The 16,269-nt window shown below is 58.6% G+C and overlaps 1 protein-coding gene across 2 annotated transcripts in view; it reads left to right on the top strand.

Annotated features, from left to right (window-relative positions):
• Positions 1 to 16,269, top strand: part of CNIH3 (cornichon family AMPA receptor auxiliary protein 3) — a 218,974-nt gene that overhangs the window by 185,664 nt on the left and 17,041 nt on the right. For both annotated transcript variants that reach the window (XM_021679500.1, XM_021679501.1), the window contains one exon: positions 14,580 to 14,692. In XM_021679500.1, the coding sequence (XP_021535175.1) occupies positions 14,580 to 14,692 (113 nt within the window). The remainder of the gene's footprint in view (positions 1 to 14,579; positions 14,693 to 16,269) is intronic.

Below are 16,269 nucleotides of genomic sequence, written 5' to 3'. Positions count from 1 at the left end.
TGCCATTTGGGGACAGCAGCAAGAGAAGTCAGGCCTGGGCTTCCTCCTGAGTGCGTCCCCGAGATGTGGGAATGGCTGGTGGGAACTCCTGCTGTATTGGTTGAAGCAGGAGTGCAGAGAGGTTGAAGGGTTCTGAGTTCTCCCCTCATTCAGCCGTAAACATGCTGGCTGGCAACCTGCTCTGTCAGGTGACCCATGTTGGTTATAAGGGAGACACTGTCTTCCATGTCACTCAGGTTTAATACCACACCTGTCCTCTGTCTGTGGGTTCTGTTTCCCATGTGCTTCATGAATTACAACCCTCCTCCCCCGAGACTCTCTTCTTTTGCCTGGACTGGTGCAGTAGCTTACTAGTTTTTTTCGGTTTTTTTCCCCCCTGGCCTTTGGTCTGTTTTCCGGTCCTCCTCCTGGATTCACCCTGTGCCAATGATCTAAGCCAACCTCGATCAGGTAAAACCGCCTTATCCCAGAGCCTTCTCTGGGCCGCAGTGTTGGAGCACAAATGACCAGTACTTAGTAGTGCTTCTAAGGCTGTCTGTGATTTCTCCTCACCTTACAGAAATCTACTTCCTTTCAAACACTTCCCTGCTCACCCAGCATTTACTGAGTGCCTACTGTGCGCCGGGGATTGTGAATACTGTGAATAGAAATGTGTGAGACTGCCCTGTGATTTCCTTTCTAATTTTTTAAAATTTTATGTATTTATTTGAGAGAGAGCATGTGCGCACATGAGCAGGGAGGAGGAGCTGAGGGAGAGAGAGAAGCAGGTTCCCCACGGAGCAGGGAGCCCGATATGGGACCCAGCACCCCAGGATCCTGACCTGAGCCGAAGGCAGACACTTCACCGACTGGGCCCCCAGGTGCCCCAGTGATTTCCTTTCTTTGTGTCTTTTCTTACACTATTTCACCACCTGGAATGTTCTCTGTTGGCTAAAATACTATATCCCACCTCGGATGTTGTCCCCTCCACAAAGCTTTCTCTAATCCACTAAACAAGAAGCACCCTCTGCCTCCTCCATCCTCCCGGATCCCTTACAGTTGTTCTGTGAAGCCCGGTCCGCATGTTCGACTCCTTTCGCGGGCCCCGCGGTCTCCGTGGCGCCTCTGCTGTCCTGGCGTCCAGGAGAGACTCTGCTCATGAGTGGTTATAACGTTGCATTTTCTCCGAAGTAGGAAATGGAACAAATCCAGAGGAAAAGTGTTTAAAAACACGAATAAATTACACATGATCCGAGGTATTGCTGAGTACAGCTGTACAGAGATAAACACGTCGTGATCAATTAGCACGTCGGTGAGCCACCTGCAACCCATTCTGAAATAAAGCTGCATCTAAAAATGGTGAATAACGTTTATCTCTTGCTTTTCATTCCTACTGCAACCAACTTAGAGGGTTTTTTTTTTGTTGACTATTTATTTATTTATTTGAGAGAGGGAGAGACAGAAGGGAGAGAGAATCTGAAGCTGACTTTGCACTGAGCGCGGAGCCCGACTCGGGGCCCGATCCCATGACTGTGAGATCATGACCTGAGCCAAAACCAAGCGTCAGATGCTTAACCGACTGCACTGCCCCCCTCCATCCCAGCGCCTCCCAACTTAGAGTTTTATCTCTTTACTCACCAGGACCCAGGTTTGCTCTCTGATTTCTCCGAGACCAGATGCCACCTTATGCTGGTCCAGCCATCGCAACCATGCTGGGTTATGTCTGCCGACACTGGTGTGCGTGTCCCTCCCATCCCAGGGCCTTTGCCCACCTTCACGGCCCTCCCCAAGGCCTGTCCCACGTGCTCGTCCTGCTTTTCCCTGGCCCGGGCCAGCCAGGTAGCGCTCCCTCCGTGGGAGAGCCGTGGCCTTCCCAGGCTCACCCGAAGCCCAGCCGCCCCGACCCCGGCACCTGTCCTATCAGCTGCTTCCAAACCTGGTTGCGCATCAGAGTCGCAAGCACAGCATTTGAACTACAGACTCCGGGGCCCCACCCTCTGGAAATTCCGGAGTGGGGCTTGGGAATCTGCGTTTCAATACAGATCTAGCTGAGGATTCTGATGTGCAATTGTGCTGGGGACCCTGCAGTCAGCACGGGATCTCCCACCGCCCTGGTTGTGTTTGTGCATCTGTCTTCTGGATCGTCCTCTTCCTGAAGGCAGGGTGGCATCCGCAAGTGTCCAGCCTCTGGAGCCCCTGGCAGGACGGGGCACGCGCAGCTGTGACAGTCTCAGCACAGTGTGTGTTGCACGCGTGCGCGGGGACGTCCTTCGAAGGGGTGAGGCGTGAGGGCTGGAGGGAACGTGTGATGCACCCAGGAGTCAGGAGAAGACCCCAGTGAGAGAGGACCTCTCAACTTCAGTATTCTGTGTAAAATGCAGGCGGTCATTGGCCTCCGGGGCGTCACTTTGAAATCTGTTTGCTTCCAGGGTCAAAATACTGTTCATGGATTGAATTATTTCCCGTTTTGAGAAAATGCTCATCCTTATGAGGATGCCCAGTGTGAACCTTATTATCCCGTTGTTTCACTTCTGGCTCTCTGATGATCAACTGGTGCTTTAAAAATAGAATGTTTTGGAATCTGGTCACTGGGGTTGCTCTAGCAACCACCTTTAAAACTCCGGAACGCTTTGTCCTGTTTCCAAACTCGGTAGACTTTTCCAGCTGCTGCACCGTGTCTGGGCTGTGCCCCGACCGACAGGCTGGCGCCGACTACTCTAACCGAGTCACCGAACTCCTAAAGCTCCTCGAAGAGACGCCACCTTCTAGCACCGTTGTCATCAGGGTGCGTGGCGTGCTCACCGGCAGGACACACACCTTCCTTCCTCTGCAGTGGAGGATTCGGAACCGAATCACCGCACGGTGTCTTCCAGAATGTGTCTCTGGTTTTACCGAAAAGCCAAACACAGAACCGAACCGTCACGGCTGGGGGCGCATGTGCTTCCAATGATCACAGCCCCGCCCGCGGCCAGTTCTGATGGCGCTGCCGACGTCCCAGCTCTGGCCTTGCCCCGCTTGTGTGCGCTGTCCCCCTGCACGGGCTGTGTGCAGGTCTGCGGCTCCCCTGGGGGCCCGCAACGCTGCTGGGATCCGGGGCCAGGGCTGCAGCCCCGCGGAGGCACCGAGGGGCCGTATGGGGTCGGGGTCAAGTTCCTGGTGCTTCTCTGAGCTTCAGCTCCTACTCGGCAGAAATCACCGTCATCCCACATAGATGCGTGTAGTCGGGCTTTCTGGAAGGAAAGGAGCCAGGCGGGAGCTGTTTGCCCCCACGAGCAAATGTGCCCAGGCTCGCATCTCCCCTGTCAACTGGCCCGTAGCACCTCGCGTTCATGTCCTGTCACTTCTGAGCAGCCTCTACGAGGCCTGGGCTCCTTGAGGTCACAGCCGCGTCCAGAAACCCACTGCGGGGGGGCGGGGCACGGGATGGCCCAGGTAGCCCTGCCATTCAGTGGCGCTCTTCCGGAGTTTTCCATCGAAACAGCTTCACAAGAGCATGTACTTCTGACCCCCCACTCCTGAGAGTCACCGAGAGCTGCCTCGTTGTTACAAACTCCTCATGTGGCCCCGGGGACGACGCGGAAGGTTCCGGGAGCTGGAGGAGGCGTTTCCTGCTATCTGCAGGGAGCACCCTTGCTTCACGGGAGCAGGGCAGCTGCATGGTGGAGGGAGGGGGGCTGCACCCCCGGGCCACTTGGGCCCCCACACTGGAGGAGGGTGGGAGCCGCAGGGCCTTGGAGCCCTGGTGTGGCGGGTGGGCCCCCGGATCCACGGCACAAGTGGATGGAGAGGGGCACTGGCTGCGGGGCAGTGATGCGCCAGCCTCAGGGGCGTCCCACGGCTCTCGGGGACTAGTGGCCGCCGGTCTAACCCCTGAGAGCACGCGCTGTTCCCAACCTGTGCACGGACTGTTTGCATTCCGGAAAGTCACCTGGAAGCCGCTGCCTGGCGCTCGGTGCCCCTGGCCATGCAGGGATCCGTGTCACCAGCGAGGTGAGGGGCAGGACAGGTCGGTCACCGTGTCATCTGTGATGCTCAGGTGCCTTCACAAAAGCAAACCCGAGGACGAAGGCCCTGGGCCCCTGTGTGTTCCCAGGCTTACCCTTCGCAGACTGCGTGGCTAAGGGCGGGGATGCGGCGGGGACTTTGGTGCCCCAGGCCAGCCTGCGTTTCCTCCCCGCCGAAAACAGCGTCACTTCTCCTCCAACGTGAACTTGCCAGTCCCGATGCCTGCCTCTGCTGCCTTGGGCCCCACGCCGCCCTTCCTTAGCCTCCCGGGTTCTTCCTCTCTCCTCGTCCCTCCGCACACTGGGCGCTGTTCCCTGCCTCCTCCGCTCAGCGCCCTCTGCCAGGCAGTCCGAATTTACTTTGCCTTGTTTCCTCAGCCTCCAGGTCCCTGTGGTGAGGACCGACCCTGGCGCCCAGCTGTCCCACAGACACTTGAGACGCTGGCCTGTGGCCCCCAGAACACCTCCCCTTCCAGGGCTGCCCTGTGCATGCGCCCACGCCCGCCGTGCAGGGCTTGGGAGTGACGGCTCTGTCCTCTCCTCCCGCTGGCTCTCGGTGACCAGCTGGGACCCCTACGCATCCTTCAAGCCCATCGCTTGGCTCCGTTCCTTCTGCCCATCCTGTCCTGACCGCCACCGTCTCTTGCCCGGACCCTCCGGAGAAGGAGTGAGGCCAGAAGATGACCCTTCTCCCCCAGGGCAGCCCTCCCAGACCCCAGACCCCCGGCCACTGTTTTGTGGCTCCCGGGATCACGTTCTTCCCTTTCCCAGCACGTGTTCCACACCAGGAGGGAAGCTTCCCTCAGACCGATGATGCTTTTTCGCTTCTGTACCCCCTCCCCCCAGCACACGGACCCTGAATACGGCGTGTGTTGAGTGAACGAATAGTAGCACGGAAGTTTCTGCTCACCTCTCCTGGTCTCATGGCCGGGCCTCACCCGCCGCCCTGGACGCTCCGAGCTCTAGTTGCTGAGCTGTGACTGAGTCTGCAGTCATTCTGCTTTACTCATCCCCTGGGGACACACCGCAGGTGCCGTAAAGGACCGGCCGGAGCTGGGGCTCCCATCTGGGGGTGTGGGGGGCAGACCGCTGACCCCGAGGCTTGCTGAGTGACCATGGAGTCAGCGCCATGTGTCAGTCTCGGGAGATGGCTGTGCAGGTTTCGCACTGAGCAATCAGCTTGGGGTGCTGATCACTGCGTTTGCACGCACACTGACCGTTCACTCAGCACCGAGTGGCACCGCGTGTCAGCCGCGGGTCCGGGCACCGGGGAGGGAGTTGTGAGCATCCTACATGTGCGACAGGTAGTAAACAAGTAAACAGATGTATGATTGACAGTGTTCAGACAGTGATGGTAAGTGCTGTGAAGCACTTAGAGCGAGTCGAACAGAACAACAGCGGGCCCAGAGGGCAGGCTGCTTTGAGGTGACTGTGCGTGCATTCCCGGATGAGGAGGTCAGGGCGACGGCGCGTGCTAAGGCCCTGAGGTAGCAACAGGCAGGCTGGGTGTGAGGATCATCAAGGGGCTGAGTCTGGCTTGAGTGAGCAGGCAACGGAGCGATGTGGGGCGGGGGGTCAGGAGGGCAGGGAGGCCGGGTCACAGGGCCGTGGAGGTCATCATAGGGAGAGGTCCTGTTCTAGAAGCAGCGGGGAAGCTTGGCAGGGTGGAGCAGAGAGGTGACACGAGCTAACTTCTGTTTCAGAAACATCTCTGTGGCTCCCGCTGAAAGTGGGCTGGGAGCCGGGCTGAGGGGGTCGGCCAGTCGAGGGGGGGGGCCCCACTCCCGTGACAGGCGGCGGACGCTGGCACTGGCCACGGTGTGTCCTGTTTCTGCGGCTGGGCTGCGCGCCTGCCTCGGTTTCCCCACTGCCCGTTTTACAGGCTTGCTTACCACTAAGTGTGGTGCACCTTCTGTTGTTCGCCAGGGTCCCTCGCACCTGCCCGGGGATGCCGGAGCCTGGTGCTCGCCGATGGGCCCCTCCAGCGCCTGTCCCCGTGTTTGAGCCTCGCGGGGAGGCCCTCAGCGCATGCTTGTTGACTGAGTGAGTGGTGAGTTTGCCAACGCTTACCAGGTGCTGTGCTGGTAGAGCTGTATGGAGAGACCCACAGAGACACACACAGACATGCCAAGGGCACAGACAGGTGCACGACTCAGGAGGGGTGAGGACATCACTCCTGAGAAGCAGAGAGTTTAGGACTCCAGAGCGGCTAACGGTGACACGGACAATGATGGCATTTCTGGGGACAGAAATGCACGGAGGGAGAGGATCTAAAAAATTTGCAAGCACTAGAAATGGACTGAGAGGAAAGGGAAGACACATTGGTTTGATTTTCAAGAGACTTTAATTGCTGCTTTTTACGAAGTAGATGGAGTGCTTGAGCTGACACGAACCGCAGAGGCGCGGGAGCGTGGGGTCAGGTGCCTCTTCTCGTCGGTGCCATTCTTATTTCCATTTTATAGATGGAGAAACTGAGCCCATCAACCTTAAACAGCAGGCCCAAGGTTCTGGCACTGGACGGGCTGGCCTAGAGCCTGGCTCTTGTTCCGGAATCGAATACTGTTTTCGCCGAGATAACCAACTCGAGCCCTTCCTGGAAGCCAATTACAATATTCTTTTGCCTTTTCTCCAGAATGTGAACTTGCTAAATCAAATTCCCAGTGAAGTGTGGCACAATCCAGCTACTCTCCGCCTTTGCCAGACTTTGGAAAACACACTTGTGTATACAGTTGACTCTTGACCGGCGTGGGGGGTGGGTGGGGAGGGGCGCCAACCCTTTGTGAGATCTGTCAGATTATATACTGTATTCTTGCAGTAAAGTGAGCTAGAGAAAATGCCATTAAGAAGAGAAAATACCTCTACCGTCCTGTGCTGTAAGAAATCCACGTCTCAGTGGACCTGGGTTGTTCGACCCGTGTTGATCAGGGGTCACGTGTGCTTGAACTCCGACCGCCCTGTGCCCGGCACTCTGGAGGGTGGTGCTCACCGTCCCATCTTGCCTGAGGGCTCTGGGTCCAGAGGCCGGTGGGCACTCAGCAAATAGGACTGACAGCTCTTCTTCCCCAGCTACCCATACTTGTTCTCCGGTTCAGCTCACCCTGCTTTGCTTGTTTTGAGCAAAAAGTCTCCAAGCAGCCGGAGGTAATAGGTAATTAACACACTTCAGAGCTGTTAAGTGGGATAATCATCTGTCTTTATCCTGGAGAAGGCTCTCCTTTGGGAGCTGATGGTGCTGCTCAGGCCCCAGGCTGCTACAGGTTCGCTCTATTAAGAAACTGTCTGTGGTGCCTGTTCACGAGAGATTTGGGGACAGAAGCCTCCCGTGGATGGGACTGGGAGTCCGGAGGAGAGCTGGAGCTCCTTGCCGTCACGCGGGCCTGGGAGGGCAGCATGGGTGGGCACGGCTGGCCTCCAAGCCTAGATTCTGTGGGGCTTTAGGACGGTGACTCTGACCTGGAGACTGATTCCCCCACCGTGTGCCTGATTTTCCACTCCGGGCTGAGGGCAACATAGGGCAGAAGCCCCCTAGCTGTCCTGTGGCCTTCCCCGGTCAGGAGAGATCACCACGGCCATTCCCTGCCGTCTCGCGGCTGTAAGAAGCCGGTACGAAGGATTTCCGGGCTCCATGTCATCTCCACGGGAGATTTGTAGGTTATATCATTCCAGGACATGACTGTCTCAAGCCACAGTGAAGGCAGACACCAGTGCCCCGTGGGGATGCCCTTTGCCCGGACACTCCACCTTCCCCAGAGCAGCGTCCTCCGGACCTCAGCTGAGTTCCCTCCAAGGAGCGCGTTCAGAACACGTGTGTCATGTCTCCCCTCCTCCTGCATCGAGCTGCTTGCACGCTGTGCTTCGGCTCGTGTCCGGTGGTGCTCCAGACTCCACGCGCCGTGCACACTCGCACCGCGGTCTCTGCTCACCGGACTGCTCGGCCTTCACACCTGGCGAGTGCTCACAATACGGATCTGCTGAGTGCGTAAGTGGGCTCTTCAGCACCAGCAGGCAGGCTTGTGAAACCCTTGCCCTTCTGCCCTTCTTCTAGAACATTCCCTCCCATTGGCATCTCTCCTCTCCACAGTCTGAGCTTTTGCCTAATCACTCCCTGTATCCTGACCCCAGTTCCTACTCCCACCATCCCTGGCTTAAAGAAAAGGAGTGAAGGAGTGGGTGGCCAAGTGTGACTTCAGATCTCTCTGGATTCCCGGCCGGGCGGGCTGGTTGTAAGAGAATTCTGTCCCTTTGAAAATGTGGCATTATTTGAGAGAGGGTGTTTATTCTCCCCTCCCCCTCACCGGGCTCTTGGGTACTTGGTAACAGCCTGAGGAAGTGGTAGAGAGGCGTTTGAAATTCAAGTGTGCCTGGAAGCTGCATGAAAACGGTGACAAAAGGCAGGTTGGGAGGTGTGGGCGGGGCAGGGCCAGAGCTTGGTCCTAAAAGGAACCAGGCACCTCCCAAATCTGGAAAGCCCACTGGGACACAAGGAAGGTCAGAGACAGGGGGAAGGAGCTGGGTTTGGGGGTTGGGTAGCCTGCTGGGAAAAGGTAGAGTCGTGGTATGGGAGCCTGGGGGTTTGGGTGCTGAAGGATGCTGGGGTCGCTGGCCCCCATCCCTGGAAGATACCAGGGCCAACGTGGGGGTTGTTTCCAGAGTGTTCTCCTGCATGGCAGAGGCTGGGGCAGCCGGGAGCCGGACACATTGCTCTTATCTGTGAAGGCTGCCTGCCCAGGACTGGAGTCCGTGAGGGTAGGACGGTCACAGTCCCGCTGGGGGTTGGGGGTGAGGACCGAGACCCCCGGTTTTCAGAAAGGAAGCCTCTGCCTTGGGTCCTCTTCAAGCCCTGGGTCTATGAATCTTAGCTCAAATGTTTAACAAAATCACCTGGGCTGGCCCGCAGAGTATCTGGGTAGACTGGTGTAGAACCGAGAAATCTGCATTTTAACCTGCGCGCCCCAGGCATTCTGTTGCAGGGGGCTGGCGGACCCTATTTTGGGAGTCAGTGCTGAGGGGCCCTTTTGCAAACTTGAATGTGCACGTAGATCCCCTGGGGATCTGCAGGTTCTGGTTCTGGTTCCACACGTCTGGAGGTCTGGAGTGGGGTCCCAGTTCTGCATTTCTCACAAGCTCCCAGGCGATGCTGGTGATGCTGGTCCTGGGAGCATCGTGTGTTCCTGGCAGGTTCCTGGGATCTGGTTGGGAACCCCACCCCCCGCCCAGACCTACGAAATCTGAACCTCTGAGGGTGGGCCCCAGCCCCATGTGTTTTAGCAACACCCCCAGCTGATTCGAAAGTACGTGAGGTTGGAGCTGCTTAAGGAAGTGGGCTGGGGGAGGGGAGGGGAGCCGTTAGCAAAGCCCATTCTGTCCCGTCTGTTCCCAGCTTCCCTCTCCTCCAGAAACAGAGCCGAGACCCCTATGATTTCGGATGGAAGGAACCTTCTTCCTTGAGGGGTTGGGCACGCACACTTCCCTCCTGGATCGGGGGGGGGCCCATTTGGCTGGTGTCCCCAGCAGGTGGTACGGCTGGTGGTCAGGGCCCACGGGCAGTGGCAGCAGGGCCAGAGGTGCCCAAGCCGACGGCCACCAGTCAGGCTGGGAGCTGGTCCCAGGGGCAGTCATCGCAGGAAGGACCAGTGGCTCTGGGGGCCGGGGCAGGGTTGGGGGGAGCCCGAGGTGGCCGCGTGAGCATCCGGAGCACGTACGACAGGTGGCACAGCTCGGTCAGCGCCCAGCGGCTCCCAGCCGGGGCCTCCGGGCTGAGCTGTGAGCTGGGCTGTCCACACACTGGGGAGCCAGGTGCAGTGGGCAGGGGGGTGTGGGATAGCTCCCACTTTCTCTCCCTGCGCCTCTGTTGCAGAGAAGTGAGTCCGTGTGGGTGGGCAAGAAGGCTGCAGAGACTCCCGTTTGGATGAAATGTGCTCAGGGAGGGAGGGGGAAGGACTGGGGGGAGGGCCCCATGGGGCTGGAACATGGGGGGCTGGAAACCACGCTTCTTGGCTCCTGGGCTACCTCCATGCCCTCGCTGACCACCAGCCTCCCCAGGGAAGGCAAATCCTTCTGTCCTCACGTGCTGGGACCCAGGCAGGCAAGTCCTTCTCTTGATGTCTGCTTCCCATTCTCCTGGGGTTCCTGGTGTTCAGAACAGGCCCACAGGGAAATGATCGGGGACTGGCTTCCCTGGAGGCAGGGCCCAGTCCCCGGGATCAGCCACGCAGGCCTGACCCTGACCCTGACAAGGGACAGCCACATTCGGCCTAGGCGCCCAGGACTGCTGCTGGCTGTGCGGGGCTCAGAGCCAGGCCCGAGGTTCCTGGGGACAGGCCTCAGCACGCATGAGACTGGTTTATGGTGGCTTTTCAAATTACGGTTCTAGACGAGGTGACTCTGGGCCGGGTGCTTATGTACCAGAGTCATCCGCTCACCCCTTAGAGTATTTGATGAACATCAGTGCACATTCCAGGAGGTCGAAAGCTTCAACTGGCTGGCACCACGAAATGGGCAACGCTCAGCTCAGCCCAACCACAAGCCCAGCCGTCGGGGTCTCTGCTAATGATGCCGTCTGAGGCCTGCAGGGGGCCGCGCCGCCCGCCCCGTCTGCAGCTGGCCTGGCTCTTGCCCGGCTGCCCTCCAGGAGCCCTCTGCCCAGAGCGACTACAGAGAAGGTGGCCTCTGGAGCGGAGGGACTCAGAAGAGGGTTTCCTGCCAGTGCTTGGGATGCTCTTCTCCTCGTCTTCCAGTTCAGCGAAATCTCAGCTTCCCAGGTAAGCGACCTTTCTTTCCCTCCTTCCCACCGCCCCTCCCCTGAGGTGAACCAGGGGTGCGATTATTCACCTGGGGACCTGCGAGCAGGTGTCTCCACCTGGACGCTTACGAGAAAATTGCCTCCTCCCTGCTCATCCCAGGAGGGCTCCTGGTTTGGGGAATCAGACAAAAGGACATTATCCTTTCTTTTCACACCGATTGTCCCTGGGGCAGATAGACACAGGATGTCCTTGTACGGTCCTTGAAAACAGGCAGGGCCTGGGTTTTCCCGGTTGGAGAGGCAGGTTTGGTTTCTCTCCCCACTTGGGGAAGCCGGGAGCTTGGTTTTCGCAGGGATGGGGTTGCGGTTCAGAGGAGACTGGGTGGAGAATCAGGAAACCAAAATCGGTTCTGGGTAAGAGCAACAAGGGACCTACCCGAGACTGGGATTAGGGGTGTGTGATTATTAGTGGTAGTGATGGTCCCGTTCATCAGACAGCGCACCTCCCCCTTCAACACTGCTCCACCTCTGAGAGCAGCCTCCTCCGCGGGAGAAGCTGTGTCCCCCAGCAGCCTCGCTGGTAGGTCATCAATGCTGGTGTTTACGGATGAGGGAGTGAAGACCCAGCATGCTCAGCACCACAGAGAGGTCATTATGTGGCCGCCAGAACTTACAGAACACTTGGAGATAGCGGGCTAATAGTTTTAGCCCAACACGGTCACAGCTGAAAAGCTTATTGTCTGAGTCCGCGGAGACTGGGTCTCACAGCTGCCCCTCCCTGCAAGCTGCACTCAGCCCTGGGACCTTCCCCGTGGCTTTCCATGTGGCTCTCGGGATGTCTGGTCCCAGGCACGCTTCTACCAGTGGCTCGGCGAGCCCGTCCGCCGGGGATGTGTGGTGGGGGGCGGGAGCAGGTGTGCAGCCGTGGGGCGGGCACGATCCTCACCGTCTTCCCCTCCGCCCGTCTCAGGGGTCCCATCGTGTGATCGTCCCACATCCCCCACTGTGCGGGCTGTGAGAGCGTTCTGGCGTCCTGAGGTGAAGACAAAGGGCGGCATCATTGTATCCGGCTCCCCGAATCCACAGGCTACCAGTCCGCCGATCTTTGTGGGCCAGCGCCAGGAATGAATGGGTACACCAGCGAACGGGAAGACCTGTAAATGCAGTTAAACGACTTTGAACACAAGTAAAATGGCTGGGAGATCAAGTTTGTGGATTCGGGAGCCGAGCCCAGGGGCGTGTGCGGGGAGACATGACTGCGTGCAAGGACAGAAACCTGCCAGAAAGTTCTTGCCCTGGCCGTGGGAAGGGGTGCAGGGGTCCAGACCAGTGGGGGCGGTACTGGGGCAAAGGGAAAAACCACCACAAGTGGGTGTGGAGGAGAAATGGCAAGATTTGGAAGCAGACTGGAGTTGGAGCGGGTGGGTTTGCAGGGGCTGGAGGAACGGGGGTTTTCAGCACGTGGTGGTCGGGAAGTATCCGGGTGGAAATGTCCGCCAGGACGAGGAGGTGAGGCCCAGGGCCTGGGCAGGGAGTCAGGACAGGTGGAGTGACCAAAGAAGGTGGGGCGTGGCGAAATCGGTGAGGTCTTCCTGGGCAAGTGTGCGAGCTGGGCTCAGCGCTAGGTCCTGGCAGCCGGGCGTTAACTCACCTCTGCCCCGGCTTGGCTCGTGTCAGGCCAGCCTCCGTTCCACCACGTGGTGAGTTAGTGGCCCTTGCAGGCGTCTTGTGCTGGACCCCCCCCGCCCCCGATTAGCTCCTGCCGACTCTCTGCTGTGCCCCCGGCTCTGGTCCCCGAATGCGGGCCTCTGGCTTCCCTGTGTGGCGAGGTCTCCTCGTCCTCCCCAGCGTCCCTCCATCCCCCTGTCAAGCTCCGTGGGATCTGCATGGGCCGCGTATGCAGTGCGTCAAGCTCCTCGAGCGGGGCACGGTGACACTCGCAGTGAGACCAGCGACTTGCACAGACCACACCTGCGTGAGCCAGCTCCTCTGTGCGTTGTGGGGGGAAGAATGAGATCGGCGCTATCTGGCAGCTTTTCCTGGGAAAACCCAACGTTCTCCAGTGCGGAGGGTGGCTTGGGGTCGAGGGTTTGCCCGGGGGTCAGGGGTCGGGCGATCTGTATGTAACAGGTGAGCGCAGAGAAGAGGGTGCGTCCAGTCCAGCTGCTGCATGGGGAGGACTGAGATGGCCCCACGGTCCCCCAGCCCCGCCACGCTGGCCGTGCTCGTGAGATGGGCCAACACTGGGGGCAGAGGGGCAAACCCAGCTCTGTTGGCCCCCAGGCTGGCTGTGCCGACGGTGCCCCGGGGCCATGGAGCGGCCCTGTGAGCCGGGTTCCAGGGCTCCTCAATCCGCGTGGGTCGACGTGTTTGTTCTCAAGCAGACGCGAGTCAGGAAGGTGCCGCTTGCTTACAGAATGCATCTCTTGCACGCGTGCCTCACATGCGTGTTTTTTTTTTTTTTTAAGATTTTATTTATTTGCGAGAGAGAGAATGAGAGACAGAGAGCATGAGAGGGAGGAGGGTCAGAGGGAGAAGCAGACTGCCTGCTGAGCAGGGAACCTGATGTGGGACTTGATCCCGGGACTCCAGGATCATGACCTGAGCCGAAGGCAGTCGCTTAACCAACTGAGCCACCCAGGCGCCCTGCATGCGTGTATTTTTAATGCGTGTCTCCCTGTGCATGGTCATCTGGGGCAGCCAACCCCCGAGACCAAAGGGAGGGATGAGGGAGCCCAGAGTCGTGGGCAGTACCCAGATGGGACGGTGTGAGGCCGTCTGTTCCCGCCCACAGAAGGCCTGGTGGGTGAGCGCAGGCTAGGGCCCTCACACCAGCCAGCTGTGCCGCGGACCCATGTCCCTGGTCAGCTCAGCGTATCTCGTGCTCACTCAGCCTCTACTAAGTGCAAAGAGCTTTGCACGCTGGCTGAGAAGAGACATCGCGGGCGGTGGGGGGTGTGTTGGGGGAGGGAGGAGGGCGCTGACTCAGCGGGGGAGGTCAGGGAGCACGCTGTGGGCCTGGGGCCGCAGGGGCCGTGGGGTGCGGGGTGGGTGGTCTGGGCTCGTCTTCCCTTAGGAGGCGGCATTAGAGACGAGCCCCCACGGCTGGCTGGATTTTTCTAGGAGCATACGTGCTGCGTACGTGGGCCTATGTGAGGGGGAGGAGGGTGACTTCCCTCTCCAACTTGGGGTGTCTTCACTGGTCTGGGCACCAGTTTCTCCTTTACAGCTGCTGTGATCTCTGTTACAACTTTGATTTCTGTTAAACACCCTGGGGAGTTCATGACTTGAAGCTCTTTTTACCATTAACCCCCGCGTGGCTGCTCTGGGGGTTGGGGGGCTCGGTCTTCCTGCTGGTCCCCCAGCTTTGGCCCGTTTCTGGTCCGGGCTGGCCTCTCCTCCTTCGTCACTGCCGGTCATTCTCCCCCCTCCCCAGGCCACCCACATCAGGCGAGGTGCTGTTTCTCGATGCTTCCCCGGCCTGCCTCCATTTGAAACAGATACACCCGTTTGCTGTAGCTTTGTGAGTTTGTGTAGGAGGGTACGGAGGGACCGGGAAGCCAGGAGCAAGGCAGTTACAGAACCGTGGAGACCCTCTGGGGGTGTCTCCTCCCGCCTTCCGTGACCACGCAGGGGTTACCCCCAGAAGCAAGGGCCCCGTTCCGGTAAGTAGGTGCTGAGAGCCTGTGTCCGTTAGACTTGGGTATGAAGCATGGCTCCGGGACCCCGATGAGGAGAACGGAGCAGAGCTGGACCACGGTGTTGGGGCGGCCTCGGGGTCGCCAGCACGGCCTGTGGGACGATGGAGTGACTCCCTCCCGCTGACGCAGGCCTATGTCTCTGCTCCCCTGCAGCTGGTGCTTCCGGAATACTCCATCCACAGCCTCTTCTGCATCATGTTCCTGTGCGCTCAGGAGTGGCTCACCCTGGGGCTGAACATCCCTCTACTTTTCTATCACTTCTGGAGGTGAGTCTGCCTGGGACTGCTCTGGGCTCCCTCCTTTCTGCGTGGGCGGCCGGCCCTCAGGGACACTGTCCCCCAAACAGACCGGCCGCCCGCCCTGTGCATCCCTCTCTTCCCTGCCCTTCGGAGACCTGTTCTCTGCGGCCTTCTTCCCAAGCCACTCCCAGACGGCGGCCCTTCTTACCGGCTCCCTCCCTCCGGGATCGGTGTTAAGAGCCCCTGCAGCAGGATTCACAATCGTCCCCAAATGGAAACAATCCAGATTGGTGCCAACAGAGCAATGGATAAACAAAACACGGCATGTCCTTGCAAGGGTGCATGATTTGGTAGTAAAAGGCCATGACATACTGACACGCGCTGAGACATGGATGAGCCTTGAAAACACAACAAGGGAAAGAAGCCGGTCACAAGAGGCTATTTATGTGAAAGGTCCAGAATGGACAACTCTGAGGAGAAGGGAAGTAGGTGGGTGGTTGCCACGGGCCGGGAGGGAGGGGATGGGGACAGGGGATGGGGGATGGCTGATGGGGATGGGGACTGGGGACGGGGGTGGGGGATGGTGGACGGGGACGGGGGATGGCAGACAGGGACGGGGGATGGCGGACAGCTGACGGGGATGGCGGACGGGGACGGGGGACGGCTGACGGGGACGGGTCTTCGGGTGTGACCGTGTTCTGAACTAGATAGAGCTGACCGTTGACAACTCTATGAACATGCTAACAATCCCTGCATTGTAAACTTTAAGAAGGTGAATTTTTTGGTATGTGAATTATATCTTTTTTTTTGGAAAAAAGATTTAATTTATCCTAGAGAGGGAGAGAGGGGGGCAGAGGGAGAACTCCAAGCAGGCTCTGCCCCCAGCATGGAGCCTGACCCAGGGCTCTATCTCACGACCCTGAGATCACGACCTGAGCCAAAACCAAGTCAGACACTCAACAGACTGAGCCACCCAGGCGCCCTGAACTGATCTTAATAAAAAAGCACCTGCGAGATGGGCTGGATTTTCTGGGACAGTTCTGATTTTAAATATTCTATTCTCTGTCAAGACTATGCATCAGGTCACGTGATTTGGGCTTTTAGTAAAATACGGTCACTGTCTGGACCTAGGACGTAGGAAGGGGGAACCAAAGTAAAGAAGGCAGCTGTGCAGGTGAATCGACCACCCCGACCCCTTGCTCCCCGAGCTTCCGTCCCGCAAACATCTCTTCACTGTTATTTTACTGTGAAATGTAGCCTGCATTTGTCACGGTGGGAGCACGCACTCCTTCATCTAGCAAACATGGGAGACACGCCCCATGCCAGGCATTGCAGGGGATCCCAACGTGGATGTGAGATAGAATCTTTACCTTTAAGGAGCGTGCACCCCGGTGGCAGAGGGAAGTAGGTTCTTAGCGGACATGAGGAATACACGCAGGCGTGCAGAGAACAAACATGTAAGTTAGACCGGCAGAGGGGCACTGCGAACTCTGCAGGTGAGGGGGTGAAGTCTGCAGGTTGGGGGGGCGTGGCAAAGTCTGCCACCCTGGGATCCCCTGCAATCCCTGGCATGCGGCGTGTCTCCCATGTTTGCTAGATGAAGG

Source organism: Neomonachus schauinslandi, chromosome 6, assembly GCF_002201575.2.
Source record: "Neomonachus schauinslandi chromosome 6, ASM220157v2, whole genome shotgun sequence".
NCBI lineage: Eukaryota > Metazoa > Chordata > Mammalia > Carnivora > Phocidae > Neomonachus > Neomonachus schauinslandi.
Note: the sequence above shows the minus strand (reverse complement) of the source record. Positions and strands in the feature narration are given on the sequence as shown.